The sequence below is a fragment of the Solanum dulcamara genome, chromosome 10 (assembly GCF_947179165.1).
Source record: "Solanum dulcamara chromosome 10, daSolDulc1.2, whole genome shotgun sequence".
Taxonomy (NCBI): Eukaryota; Viridiplantae; Streptophyta; class Magnoliopsida; order Solanales; family Solanaceae; genus Solanum; species Solanum dulcamara.
In genome coordinates, this window is record NC_077246.1 from 41,543,493 (window position 1) to 41,569,788 (window position 26,296).

The following is a 26,296-nucleotide window of genomic DNA, read 5'->3' on the forward strand; positions in this document are numbered from 1 at the left end:
GTGGAACACCTGAGGATGTCCTGCTTGAGCACTTCGCAACGTTTGATAAAGAATCCCATTGTAAAACCATCAGACCTAGAGCCTTATCCATAGCACGCATTTTCAAACACCCCAAAACTTCTTGTTCTTCAAATCTGCTTTGCAAAAGATCCTTTCCTTCCTTAGAAACTGTTGGACAGTTCCCAAAATTGAATGTTAGTCTCCATTTTACTGTCTCAGTATGGAGTTTTTTTGTAGAAATCCACCATCTCATTATTGATTCTCTGAGGCTCTGAGATTAATTCATCCTGGATCAATAAATGATAAATGTCGTTGCATCTTTTGTGGGCATTAGCAGTTTTATGAAAGAACTTCGTATTTTTGTCTCCTTTCTTCAGCCAGATGGCCTAGGATCTCTGCCTCCATGCCACATCCTCATGTTTCAGCAGTTCTTCATACTTCATCAGCAAGGATGCCTTCTCCACAATTTCCCCCTCAGTTAAAGTTTTGTCTTCCAGTACTCTGTCCGACACTGCTAGCTGGATTAGCAAATTAGACTTTTGTACGTTCAAGCTGCCTTGGTCCCTTTTACTACACCCCTTAGTTTATGTTTCAAAGCTAATTTAAGGCTATGTAATAAGATTTTCCTAAGAAATAAAAAGATGTCCACCAACTCTTAACTCTTTCAACAAATACATCTGTCTTCAGACACCAATTGTCAAACTTGAAATATGACCACAATGCAATACAACAGATACATGATCAGATGTCATTCTTTGAAGGAGAGATTGTTTGATGTTGCTAAAGCTGTTATCCCACTCTTCAGAAATCAAGATTCTGTCAATTCTTGAGGCAGTAGTATATGTATCCCCTCTGTACCAAGTATAAGCACCTCCCCCTAGCTGAAGATCAATAATACTCAAATCTTCTATTAAGTCTGAGAATTCCACCATAGATGCGGACCTTTTCTTGCAATTTCTTTTTCTTGTAGGAAATCTAATTATATTGAAGTCCCAATAGTTGCCCATGGGCCCTCCATCGGACCCCTTACATCACTTATTTCCTCCCATACCTCTCTTCTTTCATTGTCCCTGCAACTGGCCTTCAAATCGGGGGGTCAATGTATGTATCCCAATTTGAAGAGCCTGCCCTTTCCATACGCTCCTATCCCATATCGTCAAGATTCCCTCTCTGGTTCCACTGGGCTCAGGACAGGCATAGCTTGCCCACCTTCCTCCCCAAAGCTCCTTTCCAATGTCTTCTACATCCCCCCCAGCTTTGTTTCCTGCAAACATACAACATTTGCACCCCAGTCAAGTAAAGAACTCCGCACTGGCCTCTTTCTATCCATGTTATTTAATCCCCTCACATTCCACATGACTAATTTGATCTTCATTGATAATTAAAGTCAAAGCCTTTCCCCTGACCCTGACCAATCCTTTCAACTTTTGTATCCCCTTGAACTTGTTTTTCTTGATAATACTCTTTGATTCCATCCTCCTTGCATTTCTGCTTCTATCAATCTACATTAGTAGTCCATGGCTTCTTCCTCATGTCCCCAAAAATCAACTCTGAACAATTTCCTTAATTTGACCAAATATTGACTGACCCATATAGGCGTATCCCCTTTTGTCTAAGCAATCACCTTGTTGCCAAACTAAAATTGGTTAGGCATCTTCAACTTCTCAGATTTCCCCACCATTCACAGATTCTAATTGAAAAACCTGAATATGATCTTCAGTGCCGCAGTTAATCTTTGGTTCCTCTATTACTGTAGGAGACATATTACCATTAGTGTTCATCATTTGTGTGTCTTCCTCTACAGTCAAGTTTTTTCTTCTTCTGCATGCAGACTGTTTGTTGAATCAATTCTCGTCAAGTCCACTGATTACCAGCTAGAAATAGGAGTAGAAGGAGATGATTGTCATTGAAACACTTTGACGGGTGTGGTTCGGTTACCCTCTTCCTCAATCATAGTTCTCATCTCAGAAAAAGTAATATCTTGAGCTTTATCCCCATAGAAATTTGCTCCTTCTGTAATTGAGTTGATGTTCGTTGTTTGCTTGAACTTGCATTCCAGAAGGTCTGAGTCATTGGGCTATAAATAATCATGCTTGGACCAGTTCTGCAATATTGGGGCCCAGTTCCTTATTTTGGCCTATTGCTTTCATCTATATAAGATTTTCTGACCCCAACTGCCCAGTTTGCATGTCACGTGGTTGATATTTAAAATTCACGCACACATGGACTACGACTTCTGTCTCCGTTAAAGACACTGGAAAGTTTTCTCCTATATAGGTAGCGATACCCTCTTTACCCAATGTTCCTTCACTTCCACCATGGACGATCTGCTTCCCACTTCTTACTGTTGCTGAAATCCGCACCAAATTGGGGTTTTGGTATATGAATCCATCACATTCCAACTCTTATCTCTTGTGGTACAGCTCTTCCATCTCCTTTAACCTTAATTCTTGCCGAGTGGAGATGGTTTTTGGGTTTGGTTTGTTCTTCAGTTCCAATCCAGCCACTGCACATGTCGCTGACTCGTTTGAATGTGGTTTGAGGCCATAGATTCACAGGCAACCCCAGAAACGAATCCCGACCCAACTCCTGGGAATTTCGTCCGGCCAGCACCCTGAAAAAGGAGACCACCATTGTAGAGTCATTTTGAGGCTGTTCCAACTCCACTCCCCCTGTAGAACATGCATGTTGTGCCTCTTTCCTGGAAGCATCTCGAAGAGGAAATGAGAGGATCTCCAGTTGCTGCTTGCCCATCTTCAAATGTCGTTCAAAGTCGGAGTTTCATGGTTTGGAGCCGAGAAACTTCCGACTATGCATCTTCCGAGTACATCCTCTTCTGAAGGCACCAAACTTCCAAGAATAATGATTTTGGTATCGATGCTTTGATCATTGGCTTATTTATTCCTTCCGTCGCCCATCTGTTGGTTTTGAAAGCAAATGTATGAAGCTTCAAGTCATGGATACCTAGCTATTGTATTAACTTCCTTTCTTCTGGAGCATTGATGAATCTAATGGTTTTATGGGCTATATCCTCCAAACCAGCTTTTAGTGTAACTTCAGGTGTGATAATAACTGACCGTTGTCCCGTTGTAAAGCAATGAAACTATGTACCTACCATGTTCATTGTATTTAAGCGTACAGAAGAATTCTATGTAATGGTCTTTAAATTTCCATCTCCTAACTGTCTGTTTTTGCTCCTTGGAGTAAATACCTGGACTATCCATTTCATGACTTTAATGCTTATAGTAGCTTCCTCATCAAATGCCTGCTGCACACTGTCCATTCAAACCAAGTTTCTGACCTTGAACTGTACTTAGAGATGTCGTAGATTTAAAACTGGCATGGTAGTAAATCCTATTTTCCCCAGTAAGAAAGAAGAGAAAAGTAAGAAGTGAGAAAAGGGTGGTTACAATTGGGTTGAGAAGAACAAAGAAAGAATTTCGGTAGAAAAGTCACCGGAAAAGGTGTTGTACAATCCTAGGAAGCAGGAGAGAGAGAATTCTTGGAGAATGTGCCTTCGGAGCATTTCCTAACTTTTTCTTTTCTCTATTTTTGCGGGAAGCGAGGTTGAGATGGTTTGGGCATGTGAGGAGGAGATGTAAGAGTGTTTCCCTACTAGTAGGTAGGAGTCTGTGCCCTTACTAGTAGTCATAGGATTACTCTTTAGTTTCTTGTTCTTCGATTTGTGTGACTATCTATTATTTCGTGCAGTTTATTTATAGTAGTATTTTGTTATAGTACTGTTATGTTACTATATGTTGTTTTGTTACTATCTATTGTCTGCTATACTTTCATTATGTCTTTTCCTAGACTGTCTTTGTCTTGAGTCGAGGGTCTATTGGAAACAACCTCTCTACATCACCTCTGAGGTAAAGGTAAGGTCAATGTACATACTATCCTCCCCAGACACTGTGTGGGACTACACTGGATATGTTGTTGTTATTTTTGCTCTAGTATTTAAGCAATTGAAAAATACCTAGTGTAAATGTTAGGGAGAAGCAACCAAGAAGCAGTGAAGAAACAGGAAGCAGTTTTGACCAAATACTCGTATTTGCATTGGTCTTGTAATTGTCATGAAAAAACATCCAGAAGCCAATGAGTTTCATGCCTGGCTGCAAGAAGGCATAATCCTGGGCCTAAGAGGCTGCCATAACAAAGCACAAAGTTCAAATCTAAAGTATTAAGCATGTCCTTGCTATACATAATATGACAATTTTGATTATTGGTTGGGAGTAATAAAGTGAAAATTTAATCTCTATAAATTCACACGTCCTGAAGAAAAATTATCCCTTGAGTTATTATCCATGAAATGGCTGGTGAGGCAGACAAGCACACACCAACATGCATGATGGACATGACTAACCTGTACAAGAGAGGGCTTATAACGCAGCTTCAATCTTGGAAAGGCATGCCCATTGGATGCTGACGAGATCTGGACAAGTACATCAGAAAATCTGCAGTCTTCCCTGACCCACTTAACATAAGCAAGGGCATCTTTGTTTGGTCCACTGTACTGCATCAACAGGAAGTATCAGAAGACAGAATAACTTTGTTTGACTTATAGCTGGCAGGGATTATTTAATATGGCATGTAGCAACACTAAGCTGGTGATCTAAAGAAATTTCAGATTAGGACCACAGGAATATGTTATCTTAGGAAAAGATATACTTTGAGGACCACGAGGCATGCTAATAGTTAATCTGTCCTTTCTATGCTCATTTAAGGAAAAAAAGCACCAACTTTTTGGTGGATTACATGGTAGCTTCTTAATATTTCTTTACCACATCATGTTTTATCTTGTTTCATATCACTCTCTCTATCCTAAATTGAATGTCTAGGTTTCCTTTTCTGTATGTGCATAAAATTATAACTCGAAGAAAAAAATTTAAATATAAGTACACCATTTTTTTCTACTGAAACAAAAACTCAAAACTAACTAATGGCCTCCACATGTTCCTTCCCACCAAACATTAAACAACTAACATTTTGAACTCTCGACTGAATAGTAATACCAAGTAGAACCATGAAACTCAAATTTGTGATTAAACAATGGAAATGCACAAAGCACAAAAGACAATGGTAAAAACAATGGGATAGTAAAAAAAAAGTCCTACCTGTGCATTAATTCCCTGTTTGTTTAAATATATGCGTCCATGTATATTTCGTCCCTGCAATCAAAGGGCAATATCTGTTATAATAATCCGACTGAAAGAGCACTTAGACATATATTCAGGCACCTCACTGATATAAATGCTACAGTGTGTAGTTAAAAACCTTAAGAACTGGAAAGCCATCAAGAATTGAAGCCAAATAATTTTTACAGAGACATTATGATCTAAAGTAAAATGATCTCAATAGAAAAGAACAAGTTGCCTTTAACCAGTGTTTGAAATCAAAGCCAGTAATAGTTGATGATTGCTGTATGCAGCATAATCCATGATCCCTTAAATTGATTTTTTGAGGTTAAAAAAAACAACTGTAATGCTTTTTTTGGAATTCATATAGCAGGATCAAAATTCAAAGCATCAAACATTTAAAATAAAATATAACGTGTAAAATATGTCAATATCTTCTTTTCCACAAGGTGAATGAAACTGTTACTATGTCCTCCACCAAAATTGTCCCAGCTAATGCTGGGGCTCCATTCCTTTTATAGCAGTTCAATATGTCCTCCACCGAAATTGGATGACATATTAAATGAACACCAACTTTATCCTCGAGTAATGAACATTACAGAAGCTAACAGAACAATACAGAAGTAAAGAAGACTTAGAAAATAATAAGGATAACATAACATAACATAACATATCAAAGAGGCGGAACCACCATAACTATGTGATAACTGGAGCAGAGTAAATAATGAGGACTAACAAAAGTCGTAAAATAGGCCAACTACGAGACAAATGCTACTACTACAGTTCAAAAATAAAACTTGAGAAACAGACATGCTGCACCAACCTATCCTGCTAGGAAATGAGACAACGCCCAATTATCTACTAACTTTCTACCCTAATCCGTGACCTCCAAAACTTTCTATCTAAGGTCATGTCCTCGGGAAGTTGGAGTTGTGTCATGTCCTGTATAATCACCTCTCCTTAATTCTTCTTCAGCCTACCTCTAACTTTTTCAAAACCCACTGTGGCCAATCTTTCACACCTCCGCACTGGGGCCTCTGCATATCTCCTCTTCACATGTCCGAACCATCTCAGTCTCGCTTCCCATCTTGTCTATGGAGGCCACTCCCACCTTGTCTTGGATATCTTCATTCTTAATCTTATCTCTCCTAGTATGACCACATATCCACCTCAACATCCTTATTTCCATCACTCTCATCTTTTGGACATGCGAGTTTTTAACTGGCAATTACTCTGCTCCATACAACATAGTCGGCCTAATCACCATTCTATAGAACTTTCTTTTTTAAGTTTTGGTGGTACATTCTTATCGCATAGAACTCCCGAGGCGAGCCTCCATTTCACCCACCCTACACTAATACGATGTGTGACATCATCATCGATCTCTCCATTGCCCTGAATTAGAGATCCAAGTTACTTGAAATTGTCTCTCTTGGGGATGACCTGTGTATCTAGTCAAAGTAAAAACATGTATGTAATGCAAGAAAAAATTAACAAAAGTCATTTATAACATTTTCCTTAACGACTGATATATCTCTTTTGCTGATTGTATTTATTATTTAGTGACACTTCATTTAAGATAAAACCCATGGGCAATGAGGCACATGCTTAGTGCCTTGTCTTCACTAAAGCACAGCTCAAGCAAGGGGAAGTGTCATCCTTGAGCTTTTCTGAGCTTCACGCTTAAGTGTGCTTAAATTAGCTTTTTGACAACACTGATTGACCAGTTCTATAGAATTCAAGCCAAACAAAATGAAAAGTGTATCTTAGAGAAATAACGTGAGTTGGAGTACTTTGCAATGTGGGTACAGTTAAATGTATTTCTAGCACTAAACCTCTTCTTGTTCGAGAAAGCTTGACTACATTCCAAGAGTAGAGCATGCAGATTTTATGATTCCCTAACCTGAAATTTATCAACCAGAAATTGGTGCTACCATTTTGAAATTTATCAACCAGGATTTTGCCTTATTCTGTGTAGTTCATATAAGCATACATATACAGACAATTGCTTGGGCTGGAAGGGAACTCACACGATGGTTGAGCATTGAGCATGGTATGATACAGAGGCATTAGATGAAACATAGAAGAACTGAATCCCCTTGTTGGACACTAAACATTCTCTGTATTTCTGATGATTAACGATTATTAAGTTATCTCATGGTGTTGCAGATCAAAAAGAAAGAGTAAATGTGACTCCTCTGTAATTATTTTAGCCTTTTGATGCGTCGGTTCACCCTTCTCAATATAGTATTATAGCAGCAAAAATCCTAGGTTCAAGTCTCACCACCATTCTCAATATAACGGTTCCCCTCTCTATCAGCTTAAACTTTTGAATGAGATTGATCACACAATTCAGCTATGAGTTAAACAAAATAGTATACTCATTAGCTCCAAAATTTAGCGACAAGAGGATTTTAAACTGTCTAAATCATGACTTAGATAAGCAGTGTTATGCATATAAAATGCATAACTCTTTAGAAATCTCCCAGTAAAGCTGTCCAGGCTTAAACTACATTCTATTAGATTTGAAGACTTCACTGACTATAGAAATGAAAAAAGGACTTGCTTAAAGTATGGTGTGAATAAGCACAGTGTATTGCAAGCTGTAGTTTCAATACTAATTTTACATATCTGTCTCAAGACTACAGCTTACACAGCTGTCTTCTTCTTTTTTTCATGCATTTTTTCTGGCTTGGCTATTAGACTTTAGAGATATTACTATACTCACCATGACTAACTTGTAAATAAACAGCTTGCTGGATCCTTAGGAGTTGATTGGTTTTGGTTTGAAGGAATTGGAAATTAAGGAAAAAAGAGAATCTCAGTAGCTCAGTTGGTCGGCTACCTGAACCTCGATTTGTTGGTGAGGGTTCGATTCCCACCTTGTAATCCCCTCACTCATTTCCCCCTCCCTCCCTCCGGAATGGATATGAAAGACATATTTTCAAGTGAAAAGGCACTATCTTATTCATTTTTCCACTCCATTCCCTTCCTTTCCATCCATCTTAGCTAAACCTTAGTGAATCACCGGGAATTTGTGATAGAAGCATATTCCTTTTAATCTTTTCAAGTTACAAAGAAAAAAAAACATTCTTGACTAAAAGTGCCACATATAAGCATGAGAACCCTAAAATGTGAACTCAACACATGTTGTCTACCTCCATAAAGGAAAGGTGTTTGCTGACCTCCTCTTCTGGGTCTTTAATGAAAACAAAGCGGTAGAAATTTACCACTATAAACTCTTTCTCATTGTCAATTTCTTTAGAAACTTCCAACCAATCACCATTTGAAGACGAGGAGAAACTTTTACACCTTAACGGCAAAACCTTGTTCCTATTATTCAAAGTAGTAGCAGCAATTTTTGGAATCTTGAGAAAACATGTACTTGGTTTGTTACAAGCAAGTAGAAATGGCTTTGCCACGTTCATGACTGAAAACAAGCTCATCGCATCACCAAATTTCAAGTTTACTCAATGATACTTCAATTCAATTTGGGATTGGGTGACAAGAACTAAGGACAGATACCATGGAATGGATAACATTTGCAGTTTGTTTTTTTTGGACAAAATGAGGTCTCAAATTTTTTTTTAAAAAAAAATATGGCGACCAGTTTTTTGAGAAAAATAAGGGACCACTTTAACTTTGACCCTCCCTTAATTTGGGATTAAATTAAGGCAAAATGATCAAAAATACTCTTAAACTATCCGAAAAGATTTAAATATATCCCTTATTCATCTATTGAGCTAATAAATATCTTTCAATTCATCTTTTTGATCCATTTTTATCCTTAAAACTAATAATCTTTTCTTTTTTAATTATTATTAATTAAGTATACGTTTTTTGCACTTATGTATTGCGTTAACTAATAATAAATATATATAAAAAGAATAAATTATTGTGTGTACGTTATATTATTATATTACTAAATAAACACTTTAATAAAATAACATAATTTTTTTAAAATAAACAGTGTACTGAAAGAGGAACATGCTAACTCATAATTACACTAATAATTAATGAAAAGAATTTCTCGATTGATATCAAAAATTAAAATTATTTTGATATTATTACACAGAAAGAAAAACAAGCTACATTATATATGAACATAATAATATAACACCATTACCTGCAACAAATTAACAATAACAAAAATAATTATGGTGAAGCAGAAGATGACGACATGAAAGTTGCGATACAAGAAAATTAAAAGTCTTCTATCAAGAGGCTAACATTCAATCCACATACGCTAAACGAAAACCTTCCTCCCAAAAGTCTACTCGGTGCTAAGTATACTTCCAACGAAAATATGCATAAATCTGAAAATAGTAATAATCTGATAATGCTGAATCATATTCATAAGTTATAAACATAAAGTAGCACCTAAATCATGATTTAAAACCAAAGAACTTTATAGATAGCATGGATCACATGGCAATATTTTAGAGAAAAAAAACATGTTCCAAAAATATAGTCCTAACTGGAAGGAAATGGGTTGATTTTGTCAGCCTATCTACTACAACCCATATGGAATCATACTTCCGCAGAGTGCGAGGCTAGCCTGTAATAAAATCTATATTAATCGCTTTCCATTTTCATGTCGAGATTTCCATCACTTGTAACAGTCCGCCAGGCTTCTAATGCTCACTCTTAATCTGTTGACAATTCGGGCACTAGGCTACAAACTCTGCTATGTCCTTCTTCATGCCATCCCACCAATATAAACATTTGAGGTCATGATACATCTTGGTTGACCCTGGATGAACAGAATAGCGGATATAGTATGCCTCTCCCATCACCTGCTGCCGTAGTCGTGCAATCTCAGGTACACAGATTCTGCCTCTATATCTTATCACTCTGCCAGGTGTGATCTCGAATGGAGTCGTTTCTTTTTGAAGACCTGCATCCCTATACTGTGCCAGAACAGGGTCCTTGTACTGGCATTGCTTTACTTCTTCTATGATAGAGGATTCGGCAACTCCTCAAACAGAAACTCTACCATCATCCGAATCAGCTAAACGGACTCCAAGGCTAGCTAACTGGCAAATCTTACGGACTATTTCTTTCCGTTCTGGTTGTACATCTGCCAAGCTACCCATTGATTTACAGTTGAGTGCATCTGCTACAACATTTGCTTTCCCTGGGTGGTATAGGATGTGAACATCATAATTTTTCAGGAACTCTAGCCACCTTCTCGGTTGTAAATTCATCTCTTTTCTCTTAAAGATGTATTGGAGGCTTTTGTGATCCGTATAGATATCAACGTGTACGCCATATAGATAGTGCCTCCATATTTTCAACACCAAAAGTATCACAATAAATAACATAGCCATCTAGTCCTTAAAAAAGAGTTAGAATTGAGGTCATAGTCAACTTATCTTTCAACAATTGAAAGCTTCATTCAAAAGCCTCGGTCCACTGGAACTTAGCCATCTTCTGAGTTAGCCTTGTTAAAGGTGCGAAAATCGAAGAAAAGTTCTCCACGAACCTTCTGTAATACCCTGCTAGCCCTAGAAAACTACGTACCTTTGTAGATGTTGTAGATCTCGACCAAGACCTTATAGCCTCAGTCTTCTGTGTATCTACTCGAACGCCATCCGTTCCAATAACATGCCCCAAGAATGCTACTAAAGTCAACTAAAATTCACATTTAGAGAATTTAGCGTACAACTTCTAGTGTTGAAGCACCCCAAGTACCATCCACAAATGATCCGTGTGTTTCTCTTCCGATCATGAATAGACCAAAATATTATCAATAAATACAATCACGAACAAGTCTAGAAATGGTTTGAAAACTAGGTTCATTAGATCCATAAACACCGTTGGAGCATTAGTCAGCCCAAAAGACATTACTTTAAATTCATAATGCCCATATTGGGTTCTGAACGTATCCTTTGGGATATCTGCTTCTCTTACCCGTACCTGATGATAGCCTGACCGTAGGTCTATCTTCAAAAAACACTTAGCACCCTACAACTGGTCAAACAAGTCATCAATCCTGGGGAGGGGATATCTATTCTTTATTGTTACCTTATTCAGCTGCCTATAATCAATACACATTCGCAGTAACCCATCTTTCTTTCTCACAAATAATATCGGTGCTCCCCAAGGTGATGTACTAGGACTAATGAAGCCTTTTTCTAACAAGTCTTTCAGTTGTTCCTTTAATTCCTTTAATTCTGCAGGTGCCATTCTATAAGGAGGGATAAATATGGGCTGAGTATCTAGTAACACATCTACAGTGAACTCTATCTCCCGTTCAGGCGGAAGACCTGGGAGTTCATTTGGGAATACATGTGGATATTCATTGACCACTAGCACTGACTGAAAAGTCGGTACCTCTGTTTCCAGGTTATGCACACAAACTTAGATGATAAATATACCCTTTTCTAACCATCTTCATTGCCTTGAGGTATGAGATAAATTTGCCCCTAGGTGATGTCGTATTCCCCAATCATTCTATAAATGGCTCATTTAGGAATAAAACTGAACTACTTTGTTTCTATAATCAACGTTAGCATAACAAGAAGCTAACTAGTCCATACCCATAATAACGTCGAACTCTATCATATCTAATTCCAGCAAATCATCCAAGGTATGACAACCACATACACTTATCGAGCAATTTCTGTATACTTGCTTTACTATAATAGAGTCTCTTATCAGTGTAGCTACCCAAATGGGTCTATTAATTCCGGTTTTATTCCAACTCTACTAGAAACAATGGGAGATATATATGATAAGGTGGAGCTTGGATCTATCAATGCATATACATCTCGGAAAAAGATTGATAATATACCTATAACCACATTTGGTGACGCCTCCTAATCCTGTTTGCTAGCTAAGGCATAGATGCGATTCGAAAGACCACTAGAATTGGAAGTTCCACCATGGCCTCTACCATGGCCTGTTGATGTATGAACACCCTGCCCTATAGGGTGCATGGCTACCGAAGAAAAAGAACCAACAACCGACCCAATAGGCTGAGTTGCACCACTTGGGTTACCCCTGAGTGGGCACTCTCTCATAATATGGCCTTGACGGCTACAAGTGAAATAAACACTATAACAAAATGACATTTCACAAAATGAGGCCTACAACCACGAGAACACCAAAGTAAAGGTGGCCTCGACTAAGCAGACCCCTATTCTTCTGTGGGCCTGAAACCTTAGAGCTCTGACCGTCTCCTAAATACCCTGTGCTATCGAACCTTCCACATGTGAATTGTGAGGGTGCACTCCGGGATGGCTGGGATGGATATCTACTATACTACTGAGGCTGCCCTCCTCGAAACTTCCCCGAATAACCAACCGACCTAGCTCTCTTATGCTGGCCCCTGTCATAATCTCTATCGGGCTGTCACCCTTTGTACCGATCCTCTACCCCTTGTGTGTATGCCTGTACTCGAGCAATATCCATACCTGGCTGAGAAGCCATAGCCATACAGCTGTCAACCAGATAACGGTCCAACCCTATCACATAATAATGCACCCTATCAGCCATATCAGCTATAATAGTAGGCACATGTCTCACCAATGAGTCAAACTCAAGGCTATAATCTCTAATGCTCCTGCCATTCTGCCTCAACTGTAAGAACCTATCAATTCTGGCTCATCTCATCTCTGGAGGTAGAAAATGGCCAAAGAAAGCTTCCACAAACTCATCCCAGACTGCTGGAGGAGCACCCTCGCCCCTTGATAATTCCTAGGGCTCATACCAATTAATGGCTACGTCACGTAGCTGATATAAAGCCAACTCAATAGACTCAGTCTCAAAGGCCCTAATTATTCTCAACGTATGCTACATCTATTGAATGAACTCTTGTGGGTCATCTGCAAGCCTCGACTCATAAAACTCTAGATGGTTACAAGTCAGGAAGTCACGAACCCTCAAACTCTCATGTCTATTTGCATCATCCCCTCCTAGCCCATGCCTTCGAGCCTGCCCTGCCATTAATCTGGTCAGCAACTGAACTGCATCTCTCATAGCTCTATCCTCTGGCCCTGGCTTATGAGGCTGGAGGCTCTGGTACTGGAGTCTCAAGATATGCAGTTGCTGCTTCTCTAAGCTCCTCTAGAGGTGGCAGCGTAGTAGAGCTTGCCGACTGGAGCTCAATCCCCGGCATAGACTGGGCACGAGCCTTAGTAACTCTCGGGGTCTGACTAGTTTCTCCTGCTACTGACTTGCCCTTCTGGGCAGTTATTGCTTTCCTTGGAGGCATCACTATAAACATAATGGTATGTTAGTGAGAGATCATCCTAATAACATAACTCTATCGCACGATGTAAGGCAAGAAAGAAGGAAAACATCCTAAATATCCTGTAGCCTCCTATTTATAAATCTGGTGCACAACACACCAATAAACAAGACTCTACTAGACACGGTCTGTAGATACTTCGAGGATGAACTACTCTGATACTACTTTTGTCACGACCCAACCCATAGGCCATGATGGGCGTCCAAGCCGGACACTCGTGTGTACCCCTGTTAACTATAAGTAAATTGCGTCTATAATTTGGCACAACCCACCTCTTGAGGGGTCACAACTTACAATAAGTAATGTAACACATAAGCTGACGAAGCTGTCATAGTATGTGGGGTCATCCCATTATATGCATATATGTGAGCCGACAAGGCTTCCACGATGAGGGAACATCCCAAAATATTAGTCATATAGACACAACCGAACACACATATATACACAACCCACACATATGTCTACATAAATCTAGGAGTATTAATGGTAACATATGGCGGGACAGGGCCCCCGTCGTACCTCTAAATAAATAAATATATACATCAAAGGATCAGTACCAAAAGCTGGGCTCCTATACAATGGAGTTTCTCCCAAACTCGCTGAGTGGAATCCTAAGCTGACGGATTCCAAAATGTGTATCTGTACCTGCGGGCATAAAATGCAGCCCCCCTGAAAAGAGGGGGGTCAGTACGATATATGTACTATGTAAAATATAAAATACCACAAAGAGATTACAGCTGACATAGGGATACAGGGGACAAGTATAACAATTAATAAATCACTATAGTTGCATCTTATGAAATAAAGTCATGTATACCATCATCACATATCGTACTCGGCCCGTTGGGGGACTCGGTGTTACAAATATATCATTCCATCATCATAGGCACATATATGCTATTAGCCTTGTGGAACGTATAACCCGATCAATGTATATAATAGGTTAGTGCCGAGGAACGTACGACCTGAGCCATATATAGTATAATAATATCAAGGAATGTATGACCCGATCCATTTATCATATAATAATGCCGAGGAATATACGGCCCAATCCATATATAATATAATAATGCCGAGGAACGTACGGTCCGATCCATATATAATATAATAATGTCGATAAACGTACAGCCCGATCCATATATTTATATCATACCTGGCCCTCTAGTGAGAGACTCGGTGAAAGATGTGTTACAGTATGCATGAGTAGAGTAGTGCATAACCATATGCACATTAAATCATTATTTGAGACTCAATAGAGTAATCAAGCGAGCCATCACTTAAAGATTAGGGTACTACTCGTCTTAAGTACCCTCTAAAGGTCATTAGGAATTATATCAAATGGAGAATCATGAATCTTAGATGTATATCAAGACAATGCTACACAGCTTATACAATCAGAGACATTTACCATCATAGATCCCTTAGGAATAGAAGCTTACGCATCCAATTACTACTCAACATATAGAAGGCTCGAGGGTAGTAGTTCAACTACTTTAAAACTTTTCACATTCAGAAGTGAATAGAGTCATGATTTATACCCGGAACTTATGAATAGAATTACCCTCAAAGAGCATATTACATTTCAGTCTAAGACATGTCAAAAGGAAAGAAGGGATAGGCTTTACATAATTACTACTTTCTATCATATCGAAGACTCGAAAGACAATACTCAATTATTGTAGGGGTTCGAACATCAAGAAGTGGATAAAAGTCATAAAGCATACTTGGAATTTAGGAGTGGAATTATCTCCATATTTCATATACAAACCACCTTTGGCTAAGACATGCCAAGAGAAAAGAAGGATAACTTCACATACCTCTTATGGATTAATCGTAACCATGCTTGCTTTGTCGCCCTCTGAACCTATTTAACACGAAAGTAATACTAATATTATTAACCTTCAACTTTCCAGCTTCTAAAACTACAACCAATCATCCATAGGAATTATTCCTTGTTCACACTTCTCGACTAGTATGTCGATTAGTTAAAAAGTTATCAGAAATCGGGCAGCATCTCCCCTATAACTTATCCTATTCAAACTTTCAATTAACCTCCGAGTAGTATAGCTACATCAACAACAACAACCAGCATCCACATACAATTAGATTACTACAATACTACTCAATACAAGCTCCAAATAGCCCACTCAAAACTACGACATTAAAATACGGTTTTCAATCTTTATTTCATAAAATCTTAACCGCAAGGAATGAGACATGATATGGCTGCAACCAGAAGCACCCATACCCATTTTTAATCACATTTCCATCCCTTTAACACACACAAACTACCTTTAAATACAACACCATGATAATAACAACACTACTCAACTTTAATCCAACTAGAACGACTTTAATTCTGTTCGTTTACAATGTCAATCTTAATTATGAAATTTTCTTACTTCTAACTTCATTAACACAAGTAATCTTTCCATTACAACATCATTAACTCCAATTCGAAAGAAAGAACCTTACCTTGCTGAAAATCGACCTCGAGAGCTCCTCAACGTGGCTGAAAATTGGTGGACTGTTCGTTGCACTTTCTCGATTCCCTAATAAGTAATTTACATTGTTAAATACCTTCATGTGATCGAAGAGTATCTTAAATAATTAATTTATGGAGCAAAGTTTGAGACCTTACCTCGGTGCAGCTATGTCGTAGCTCTCTTTTCCTTTCTCTCTAGTTTTTTTCCAAATTTTTCCAAGGTTAAAGATGAAGAAATGACTCCTTAGTCATCAATATATGTATATATACCCTTCCTTAGAGGGTGACACGTGGCAGCCCCTAAGGGTGACATGTGTCCAGCCCTTATTGGGCTACCTCATCCATGCATCCACTCCATGGCTACCACGTAGTGGGGTGGGGTCCACCCAAGCAGGTGCGTCACCTACTTAGTCCAAGTAGGTGCATCACCTACTTATTCTGACTAGGTGCACCACCCCCTTATTCCTCTTTCGTGGGTTAATAATCTCATCTCACTTTAAGAACCTATGTAGTTGTTATGCCCTGTACTCTTGTACTTCAAAAAGCTTTCTTAAACTTCTTAAAAGTTGCCACGTGACCTAGATTATCTATAATGTTATCAAATAACTCTAAGGAAGGGAAGATGTAATACGCCATAAGTGTGAAGGTTGGAAATAGGGTTATAAGGATTTGAAAAAAGTTGGGGGCCAAATAACAAGTCGTGGAACTCGACTTGCGTAAGCTACCAATTTAGAGGTCTTATATAATTAAGATACCGGGGTACATGTTGAGCTTATGTAGCAAGGAATGCATAGGCTCTTAAAGTGAGACGAGATTACAAACTCACGAAAGAGAAATAAGGAGACGACGTGCCTACTCGAAGTAAGTAGGTGATGCACCTACTTGGACTAAGTAGGTGATGCACCTACTTGGACCAAGTAGGTGACTCACCTTCTTGGGTTGGACCCCCCACTACCATATGGTAGCATATGAGTGGCCGCATAGATGAGGTGGCGCCCTAGGGGGCTGCCACGTATCACCCCTAAGGTGATGCCACATGTCACCTCCTAAGGAGGTATATATATGTATGTTATGCTGAAGTATATCTCATTTTCAACTTCCTTAGCCAAAAAAAAAGAGAAAAATGTGAGAGAAGAAGAGGGCAGCCACGACTTGGAGGAAAATAAGGTAAGCCCTCCGATTTTGTTCGATGAATTCATTCTCTAAGGTATTCCTCAACTAAGTGGGGGTGTTTAACAATGGAAATTGATAGTTGGGGTATCAAGATAGGGCTGCAAATAGCTACCAAAGTGCAGCCGTGTCAAGGAGTTTCTGAAGTTAATTTGCACACAGTTTGGGAAGTCGTTTATTAAGGTATGGCTTGATTCTCTTCTCTCACATTTTGGTAAAGGCTTAAGCATGTTATGGGTGTGTAAATATGAGTTGGAAACATGAAAATATGTACATTACTTCTGAAGAAGGTCGTAGGTCGTGTAGGGACTGTTTTGGTATATTCTATTTGGCTTAAAGTTTAACTAGTGTCCTTGTTATTGTAGTGTCATATTTGGAGGTGGATTGTAATGTGGTAGGGCTATAAATGTGTTGAAATAGGGGTATAAATTCTGCTTATTGCATCCACGTTATGCTCCATTTCGTGTGGTTAAGATTTTATGAAATAAAGATTAAAAACCATATTTTGAAGTCGTAGTTTTGAGTGAGCTATTTGGGACTTGTTTTGTGTGATGTTGAGGTAATATAATTGTGTATTGGCTGCTGATTGTTGTTGTTGGTTGTCTGTACTAATTGAAGATGTAATTGGAAGTTCAGATAGGGCAAGTTATAGAGGAGATGCTGCCCGAATTCCATTAACTTCTTAACTTACTAATAGACTAGTCGAGACTAGTCGAGAAAGGCGAATAATGAATTAATTCCTATGGGTGATTGGTTTTGTATTTAGAAGTTGGAAAGCTAAAGATTATTAATATTAGTATTACCTTCATGTTAATAGGTCCAGAGGACGACAAGATAAGCCGGGTTAAAAGCAATCGATAAAAGGTATGTAAAGCCTATCTCTCCTTTCTTTTGGCATGTCTTCAAGTTAAGTAAGGAATGATATGAGCTTGAGGGTTAATCTACTTATAAATGCCAAGCGAATTCACAGTCCTTATTTACTTTTTAATGAAAGCACTCTTACAGTAATTGAACTACGACTTCTCAAACCTTCCATACGTTAGGAAGTGATGAGTATGTGAAGCTACCCTTTCTTTTCTTTTGGCATGTCTTAGATGTAAGTATTATGTATGTGAAATTTGGAGTTATTCCATTCTTAAAGCTCCGAGTATGAGTTAAGACTCTTGTTCACTTCCTACTGAGTAGAACTCCTGTAATAAGTTGAGTTATTACCTTTCAAGTCTCCCATGTGATGAAAAGTAGTACATGTAAAGCTTGTCCTTTCCTACTTCTAGAAAGACTGGACTATAGGTAATATAGTACATGGATTTGTAGGTGGCTCCATTTATAAGTTTTGGGTATAACTCATGACTTGTAGTCACTTTTGAATATTAAAGGTTTGAAAGTAGTTAAACTACTATTCTCAAGCCTTCTATATAGTGAATATTAAGTGGAGATCCAACTCCTCTTCCTAAAGGCTCTACAAGGGTAAAAGTCTCTAATTACATAAACTATATGGCATTACCTTGATATATGCCTCTGATGCCTGAGACTTCACTTGATATGATTCTTACTGACCATTAGAGGGTACTTAAGATGATTACTATCCTGATCTTCAAGTGATAGTTCGCTTGATTACTCTGTTGAGCCTGGAGGATAATTTTGTTGCATATAGTTACACGCTGCTTTGCTCATGCATACTATAATACATCTTTTACCGAGTCTCTGGCCGTCTATAATATATGTATACGATATATGGATCAGGCCATCATTTCTTGGCATTATTATACTATATATGGATCGAGCCATCATTCATTGGCGTGTATATGAGATACGGATTGGTCCGTCATTCCTTGGCATTATTATACTATATACAGATTAGGCTATCATTCCTCGGTATGCATATGAGATACAGATCGAGCCATTATTCCTCGACATTACTATACTATATACGAATTGGGCCATCATTCCTCGGCATGTATATGAGATATGGATCGGGCCATCGTTCCTCTGTATTATTATATGATATATGGATCGGGTCATTATTCTTTGGCGTGTACTTGCTATATACATGAATCGGGCTGTACGTTCCATAGAGCTAATAGTACATATAGGCCTATGATGATAGAATGATGTATTTGTAACACCGAGTTCCCTAGCAGGCCAAGTATGGTGTATGATGAGGGTATACATGACTTTATTTTATAAGATGCAGGTACAATGATTTATTAAAGGTTACACTTGTTCCCTGCATCCTATTTCAGTTGTAATCTCATTTATGCTATGTTATGCTTTGTATACTCAGTACACATATCGTATTGACCCTCATTTCTTCCGGGGGCTGCGTTTCATACCCGCAGGTATAGATATTTATTTTAGGGATCCATCAGCTTAGGATTTCCACTCAGCTATGTTGGAAGTGCTCCACTATTCTAGAGCCTAGCTTTTGGTGCTGATCTTCTAATGTATATGTTTGTTTATTCAGGGGTACGACGGGGCCCCTATCCTACCATATGTTGCTGTTACTATTCTTAGAGGTCTGTAGTCACGTGTATGTAGGTTAAGTGTAATTTGTCTCAATTGTGCCTATATGATGTGTTGTAAATGTTTTTATGTTGTGGCAGCCTTATCGGCTCGTGTGCCCTTTCATGATATGGTACGAATGAAAGAGGCTACATCTACATGAAAAAGTTTTGACCCATTGAGGTTTTTGGGTGTAGTATCACATTATGCATAGTTCAACTTGGCTACATTTGACAGTTACATATACGGGGGTCCAAGTCGAACCCCAGTCGCAGCCTACATGGTTGGTTATGACAGTAGTCATTGCTACTTAATCTCGACATGTACTCAAGTAGCTTAATTATGTAAGATATCCAAGTCGGTAGCTTACGCAAGTAAGTTAATTAACAACTTATCATTTGGCCTCCAACTCCTTCCAAATCCCTCCAAACCTATTTCCAACCATCGCTATTCACATAGAATTTCATCAATAGCATGGATCACATGACAATCTTTTTAGTGAAGAAAAAACATGTTCCAATGTACAAAAGTGAAGGGATAACAAAATGTCTCTGATTGCATAAGTTGTATAGCATTATCTTGATGCACATGTATGATGCCTGAGGCTCCACTTGATTTAATCCCTAATGACCTTTAGAGGGTACTTAAGACAATTACTACCTTGATCTTTAAGTGATGGTTCACTTGACTATTTCATGGAGTCTCAAATGATGATTTAACTTACATATGGTTACTCACTACTCTACTCGTGCATGCTTTTAATACATCTTCCACCGAGTCCCATAATGGCCCCCGGGTATGTTAATCGTGCACAGCTTCACTATATTTTCACCGAGTCCCGGACTGGGTATGATATATGTATAAGATGATATGAAGATATGATTATTCACCAAGTTTTTTGCTAGAGGGCCAGGTATGATATATGATGATATGATGACATGGTTATGAGACCAAGTCCCATAATGGGCCAGGTACAGTATAAATGTACACTACTCTCTTCACTGAGTCCCTCACTAAAGGGCCGGGTACGGTATGTGTATATATATGCATATGACATGATGATACATTTGTAACACCGAGTCCCATAATGGGCCGGGTACGGTATATGATGATGATACACATGACTCCATTTTATAAGATGAAGGTATAGTGATTTATTAATTATTATACTTATCCCTTGCATCCCTATGTCAGCTGTAATCTCCTTATTGTATTTTATGCTTTACATACTTAGTACATATATCGTACTGACCCCCCTCTTTTTGGGGGGCTGCATTTCATGCCCACAGGTATAAATACGCATTTTGGGGATCTGTCAGCTTAGGGTTCCACTCAACGAGTTTGGAAAAAGCTCTATTATATTGGACCTTAGCTTTCGGTACTAATCCTTTGATGTATATATTTTTTTATTCATGGGTACGGCATGGGCCCTGTCCTACCATATGTTACCGTTAATACTCTTAGAGGTATGTAGACATGTGTGTGAGTTGTGTATATATGTGTGTTCAGTTGTGTCTATACGACTTATATTTTGGGACGTTCCCTTTGTCGTGGCAGCCTTGCCGGGTCGCATATATACTTATAAGGGGATGACCCCATATGCTATGACAATCTCGTCGGCTTATATGCTATGTTGCCTATTGATAAGTTGTGACCCCTCAGGAGGCGGGTTGCGCAAAATTACAAGTTAAGCGTGGTTTACTTATAGTTAACAGGGGTACACACGAGTGTCCAGCTTGGACTCCCGCCACGGCCTACGGGGTTGGGTGATGACAAAAGTGGTTTTAGAGCAGTTCATCCTCAGAGTGTCTCCAGACCGTATCTAGTAGAGTCTTGTTTATCGCTGTATTATGCACCATGTCTATAAACAAGAGCCTATAGGATATTTAGGATGTTATCCTTTTTTTTTGCCTTACATCGTGTGATAGAGCTATGTTATTAAGAGGATCTCTTATCAACATACCATTATGTTTACAGTGATGCCTCCAAGGAAAGCAACTACTTCCCAGAAGGTCAAGTAAGTAGTAGGAGAAACTACTCAGACCCTGAGAGTTACTATGGCTCGTGCCCAGTCTATGCCGGAGATTATGCTCTAGTTGGCAAGCTCTACTACGCCGCCACCTCCAAAGAAGCTTAGTGCAGCAGCAGCTACAGATCTTGAGACTCTAGTACCGGAGCCTCCAGCCCCATAGCCAGGGTGAGAGGATAGGGCTATGAGAGATGCAGTTCAGTTGCTGACCGGGTTAATGGCATTGCAGGCTCGAAGGCATGGGCTAGGAGGGGATGATGCAAATAGACATGAGAGTTTGAGGGTTCGTGACTTCTTGACTTGTAACACTTTAGAGTTTTATGGGTCGAGGCTTACAGATGACCCACAGGAGTTTATTCGACAGATGCAGCGTACATTGAGAATATTAAGGCCTCTAAGACTAAGTATGTTGAGTTGGCTTCATATCGACGACATGACGTAGCTGTTAATTGGTATGAGTCCTAGGAATTATCAGGGGGTGAGGTCTCTCCTCCAGTAGTGTGGAATGAGTTTGTGGAAGCCTTCTTTATCCATTTTCTACCTCTAGAGATGAGATGAGCCAGAGTTGATAGGTTCTTACAGTCGAGGTAGAATGGAAGGAGCATTAGAGATTATAGCCTTGAGTTTGACTCATTAGCGAGACATGTGCCTACTATTATAGCTGATATGGTTGATAGGATGCCGTTATGTGATGGGGTTGGATCAATATTTGGTTGACAGCTGTATGGCTATGGCTTCTTAGCCAGGTATGGATATTGCTCGGGTGCAGACATATGCACAAGGGGTAGAGGATCGGCAAGGGGGCGACAACCCGATAAGGATTATGACTAGGGACAGCGTAAGAGAGCTAGGTCGATTGGTTATTCGGGGGAGTTTCGAGGTGGGCAACCTTAATAGTATAGTAGATATCCTTCCCATCCAGGCCAGAGTGCACCCTCATAATTCACAAGTAGAAGGTTCGATAGCACAGGGTATTCAGAAGCCGGTCACAGCTCCAAGGTTTCAGGTTCACAGATGAACAGGGGTTTGCATCAGTCGAGGCCACCTTTGCCTCAGTGTCCTTATTGTAGTAGGACTCATTTTTGGGAATGCCGTATTGTTACAGGTGCTTGTTTTACTTGTGGCCGTCAAGGCCATGTCATGAGAGAATGTCCATTCGGGGGTAGACCAGGTGGTGTAGTTTAGCCTACTTGTTCAGTTGCTGGTTCTTCTTCTTCGGTGGCTATGCGCCCTATGAGGCAGAGTACTCACGCATCAGCAGGCCATGGTAGAGGCCGTAGTGGAAGTTCCAATGCTAGCGGTCCTTCAAATTGCATCTATGCCTTAGCTAGCCGACGGGATTAGGAGACATCACCAAATGTGGCTACAGGTATATTATCAATCTTCTCCTGAGATGTATATGCATCTAGGCTCCACTTTATCATATATATCTCCTTTTGTTGCTAGTAGAGTCAGAATAAAACCCAAATTAATAGATCCATTTGTGGTAGCTATACCGGTAGGAGACTCTATTATAGTAAAGCAAGTATACAAAAATTGCTCGGTGAGTATATGTGGTCGTCATACCTTGGCTAATTTGCTGGAATTAGATATGACGGAGTTTGACATTATTATAGGTATGGATTGGTTAGCTTCTTATTATGCTAATATTGATTGTAGAAACAAAGTAGTTCAGTTCCAGCTCCCAAATAAGACAATTATCAAATGGTTGGGGAATACGACATCGCCGAGGGGCAAATTTATCTCATACCTCAAGGCAAGAAAGATGGTTTGAAAAGGGTATATTTATCATCTGGTAACTTGGAAACAGAGGTATCGACTTTTCAGTCAGTGCCAGTGGTCAATAAATATCCAGATGTGACTATATGAACTCCCAGGTCTTCCTCCTGAATGGGAGATAGAGTTCACTGTAGATGTGTTACCAGATACTCAACCCATATCTATCCCTTCTTACAGAATGGAACATGCAGAATTGAAGGAATTAAAGGAACAACTGAAAGACTTGTTAGAAAAGGGCTTCATTAGGCCCAGTACATCACCGGTATTATTTATGAGAAAGAAAGATGGGTCCTTACAAATGTGTATTGATTATAGGCAGCTGAATAAGGTAACAATAAAGAATAGATATCCCCAACCCAGGATTGATGACTTGTTTGACCAGTTGTAGGGTGCTAAGTGTTTTTTAAAGATAGACCTACGGACAGGCTATCATCAGGTACGAGTAAGAGAAGCAGATATCCCAAAGAATACGTTCAGAACCCGATATGGGCATTATGAGTTTAAAGTAATGTCTTTTGGGCTGACTAATGTTCTAGTGGTGTTTATGGATCTAATAAACCGAGTGTTCAAACTATTTCTAGACTTGTTCGTGATTGCATTTATTGATGATATTCTGATCTATTCACGATCGGAAGAGGAATACACGGATCATTTGCGGATGGTACCTAGGGTGCTTCAATACCAGAAGTTGTATGCTAATTTCTCTAAATGTGAATTCTGGTTGACTTTAGTAGCATTCTTGGGGCATGTTATTGGACTGGATGGCGTTTGAGTAGATAAACAGAAGATTGAGGCCATAAGGGCTTGGTCGAGACCTACAACTCCTATGGAGGACGTAGTTTTCTAGGGCTAGCAGGGTATTACAAAACGTTTATGGAGAACGTTGCTTCGATTTACGCACCTTTAACAAGGCTAACTCAGAAGGTGACTAAGTTTCAGTGGACTGATGCTTGTGAATGAAGCTTTTAGTTGCTGAAAGATAAGTTGACTACGACCCCAGTTATAACTCTTCCTGAAGGACCAGATGGCTATATTATTTATTGTGATTCTTTCGGTGTTGGGCTAGGTTGTGTACTGAGCAAAATGGTAGAGTCATAGCATAGGCCTCCCGACAGCTCAGGAAGCATGAAAGGAATTATCCAACTCATGATCTAGAATTAGCAGCAGTAATTTATACTTTGAAAATATAAAGGCACTATATATATGGCGTACATGTTGATATCTATAGGGATCAAAAAAGCCTTCAATACAACTTTAAGCAGAAATAGCTGAATTTACGACAGAGAAGGTGGCTAGAGTTGCTGAAAGATTATGATGTTCACATCCTATACCACCTAGGTAAGGCAAATGTTATAGCAGATGCACTCAGCCATAAATCAATGGGTAGCTTGGAAGATGTACATCCATAATGGAAAGAGATAGTCTGCGAGATTTGCCAGTTAGCTAGCCTTGGAGTCCGTTTAGCTGATTCGGATGATGGTGGAGTTTTTGTTCGAGGTGTTTTTGAATCTTCTATCATAGAAGAAGTAAAGCAATGCCAGTACAAGGACCCTATTCTGGCACAGTATAGGGATGCAACTCTTCACAAGGAAAAGACTCCATTTAAGATCACGTCTGGCGGAGTGCTAAGATATAGAGGCATAATCTATGTACTTAAGATTATAGGGCTACGACAACAAGTGATGGGAGAGGCACACTATGCCTGTTATTTTGTTCATCCAGGGTCAAACAAGATGTATCATGACCTTAGATATTTATATTGGTGGGATAACATGAAGAAGGACATAGCAGAGTTTGTAGTCCAGTGCCCGAATTATCAATAGGTTAAGAGTGAGCATTAGAAGCCTGATAGACTGTTACAAGAGATGGAAATCCCGACTTAGAAATGGGAAGCAATTAATATGGATTTTATTACAGGCTTGCTTCGCACTCTACAGAAGTATGATTCCATATGGGTTGTTGTAGATAGGCTGACAAAATCAGCCCATTTCCTTTTAGTTAGAACTATATATTCAGCTGAGGACTATGCAAAGTTGTATATCAAGGAAATAGTAAGACTTCACGGGGTTCCTATATCTATTATATCAGAAAGAGGAGCTCAATTTACAACTAACTTCTGGAGATCATTCCAGAAGGGATTGGGAACATAGGTGAATCTTAGTACAATATTTCACCCTTAGACTGACAGAAAGGCCGAGCGTACTATTCAAATGCTAGAAGATATGTTGCGGGCCTGTATAATTGACTTCAGAGGTAGCTGGGATGATCATTTGCCAATTATTAAGTTTACCTATAATAATAGCTATCATTCTAGCATCCAAATGGCGCCGTATGAGGCTTTATATGGCAGGAAGTATAGATCACCTATTGGTTGATTTGATATTGGTGAAACAAAACTAATAGGTCCAGACCTAGTTCAACAAACTATGGATAAAGTCAAGCTGATTCAGGAAAGGTTATTGGCAGCCTAGAGTCAACAGAAATCTTATGCAGATAATCAACGTCGACCTTTAGAGTTTCAGGTTAATGATTAGGTGTTCTTGAAGGTGTAACCCATGAAGGGGGTAATGAGTTTCGGTAAGAAAGGGAAGCTTAGCCCAAGATACATTGGTCCTTATCAAATTATCCATAGAATAGGCAAAGTTGCCTATAAATTGGACTTACCATCGGATCTGGAAGCAGTACACCAGTCTTTCATGTGTCGATGTTTTGCAAGTGTATTGGTAATCCTTCTAGAGTATTCCCCATGGATGATGCCCAGGTGACAGAGGAACTCTTGTATGAGGAATACCCTATAGCCATACTTGATCGCCAAGTCAGAAGGTTACGCACCAAAGACGTGGCCTCCATCAAATTATTATGGCGAAATAAGAATAGAGAACAGATGACCTAGGAAGCTGGGGAAGAGATGAAGAATAAATATCCATACTTGTTCCCCATGT

The 26,296-nt window shown here is 39.2% G+C and overlaps 1 protein-coding gene across 3 annotated transcripts in view; it reads right to left on the reverse strand.

Moving 5' to 3' along the window:
* The window catches only part of LOC129870182 (rhodanese-like domain-containing protein 8, chloroplastic), a 52,759-nt gene extending 44,057 nt beyond the window's left edge, over window positions 1-8,702 (reverse strand). Inside the window, exons 1-3 of one of the 3 annotated variants that reach the window (XM_055944839.1) lie at window positions 8,366-8,702; window positions 5,115-5,168; window positions 4,364-4,513 (exon numbers count right to left, since the gene is read on the reverse strand). In XM_055944839.1, coding sequence (XP_055800814.1) covers window positions 4,364-4,513; window positions 5,115-5,168; window positions 8,366-8,581 — 420 coding nt within the window. In that variant the 5' untranslated portion in view covers window positions 8,582-8,702. Of the gene's footprint in view, window positions 1-4,363; window positions 4,514-5,114; window positions 5,169-8,293 lie in introns of all 3 variants that reach the window. The other 2 variants (XM_055944838.1, XM_055944837.1) reach the window with 2 other exon arrangements.
* Window positions 8,703-26,296: the final 17,594 nt, after the last annotated feature.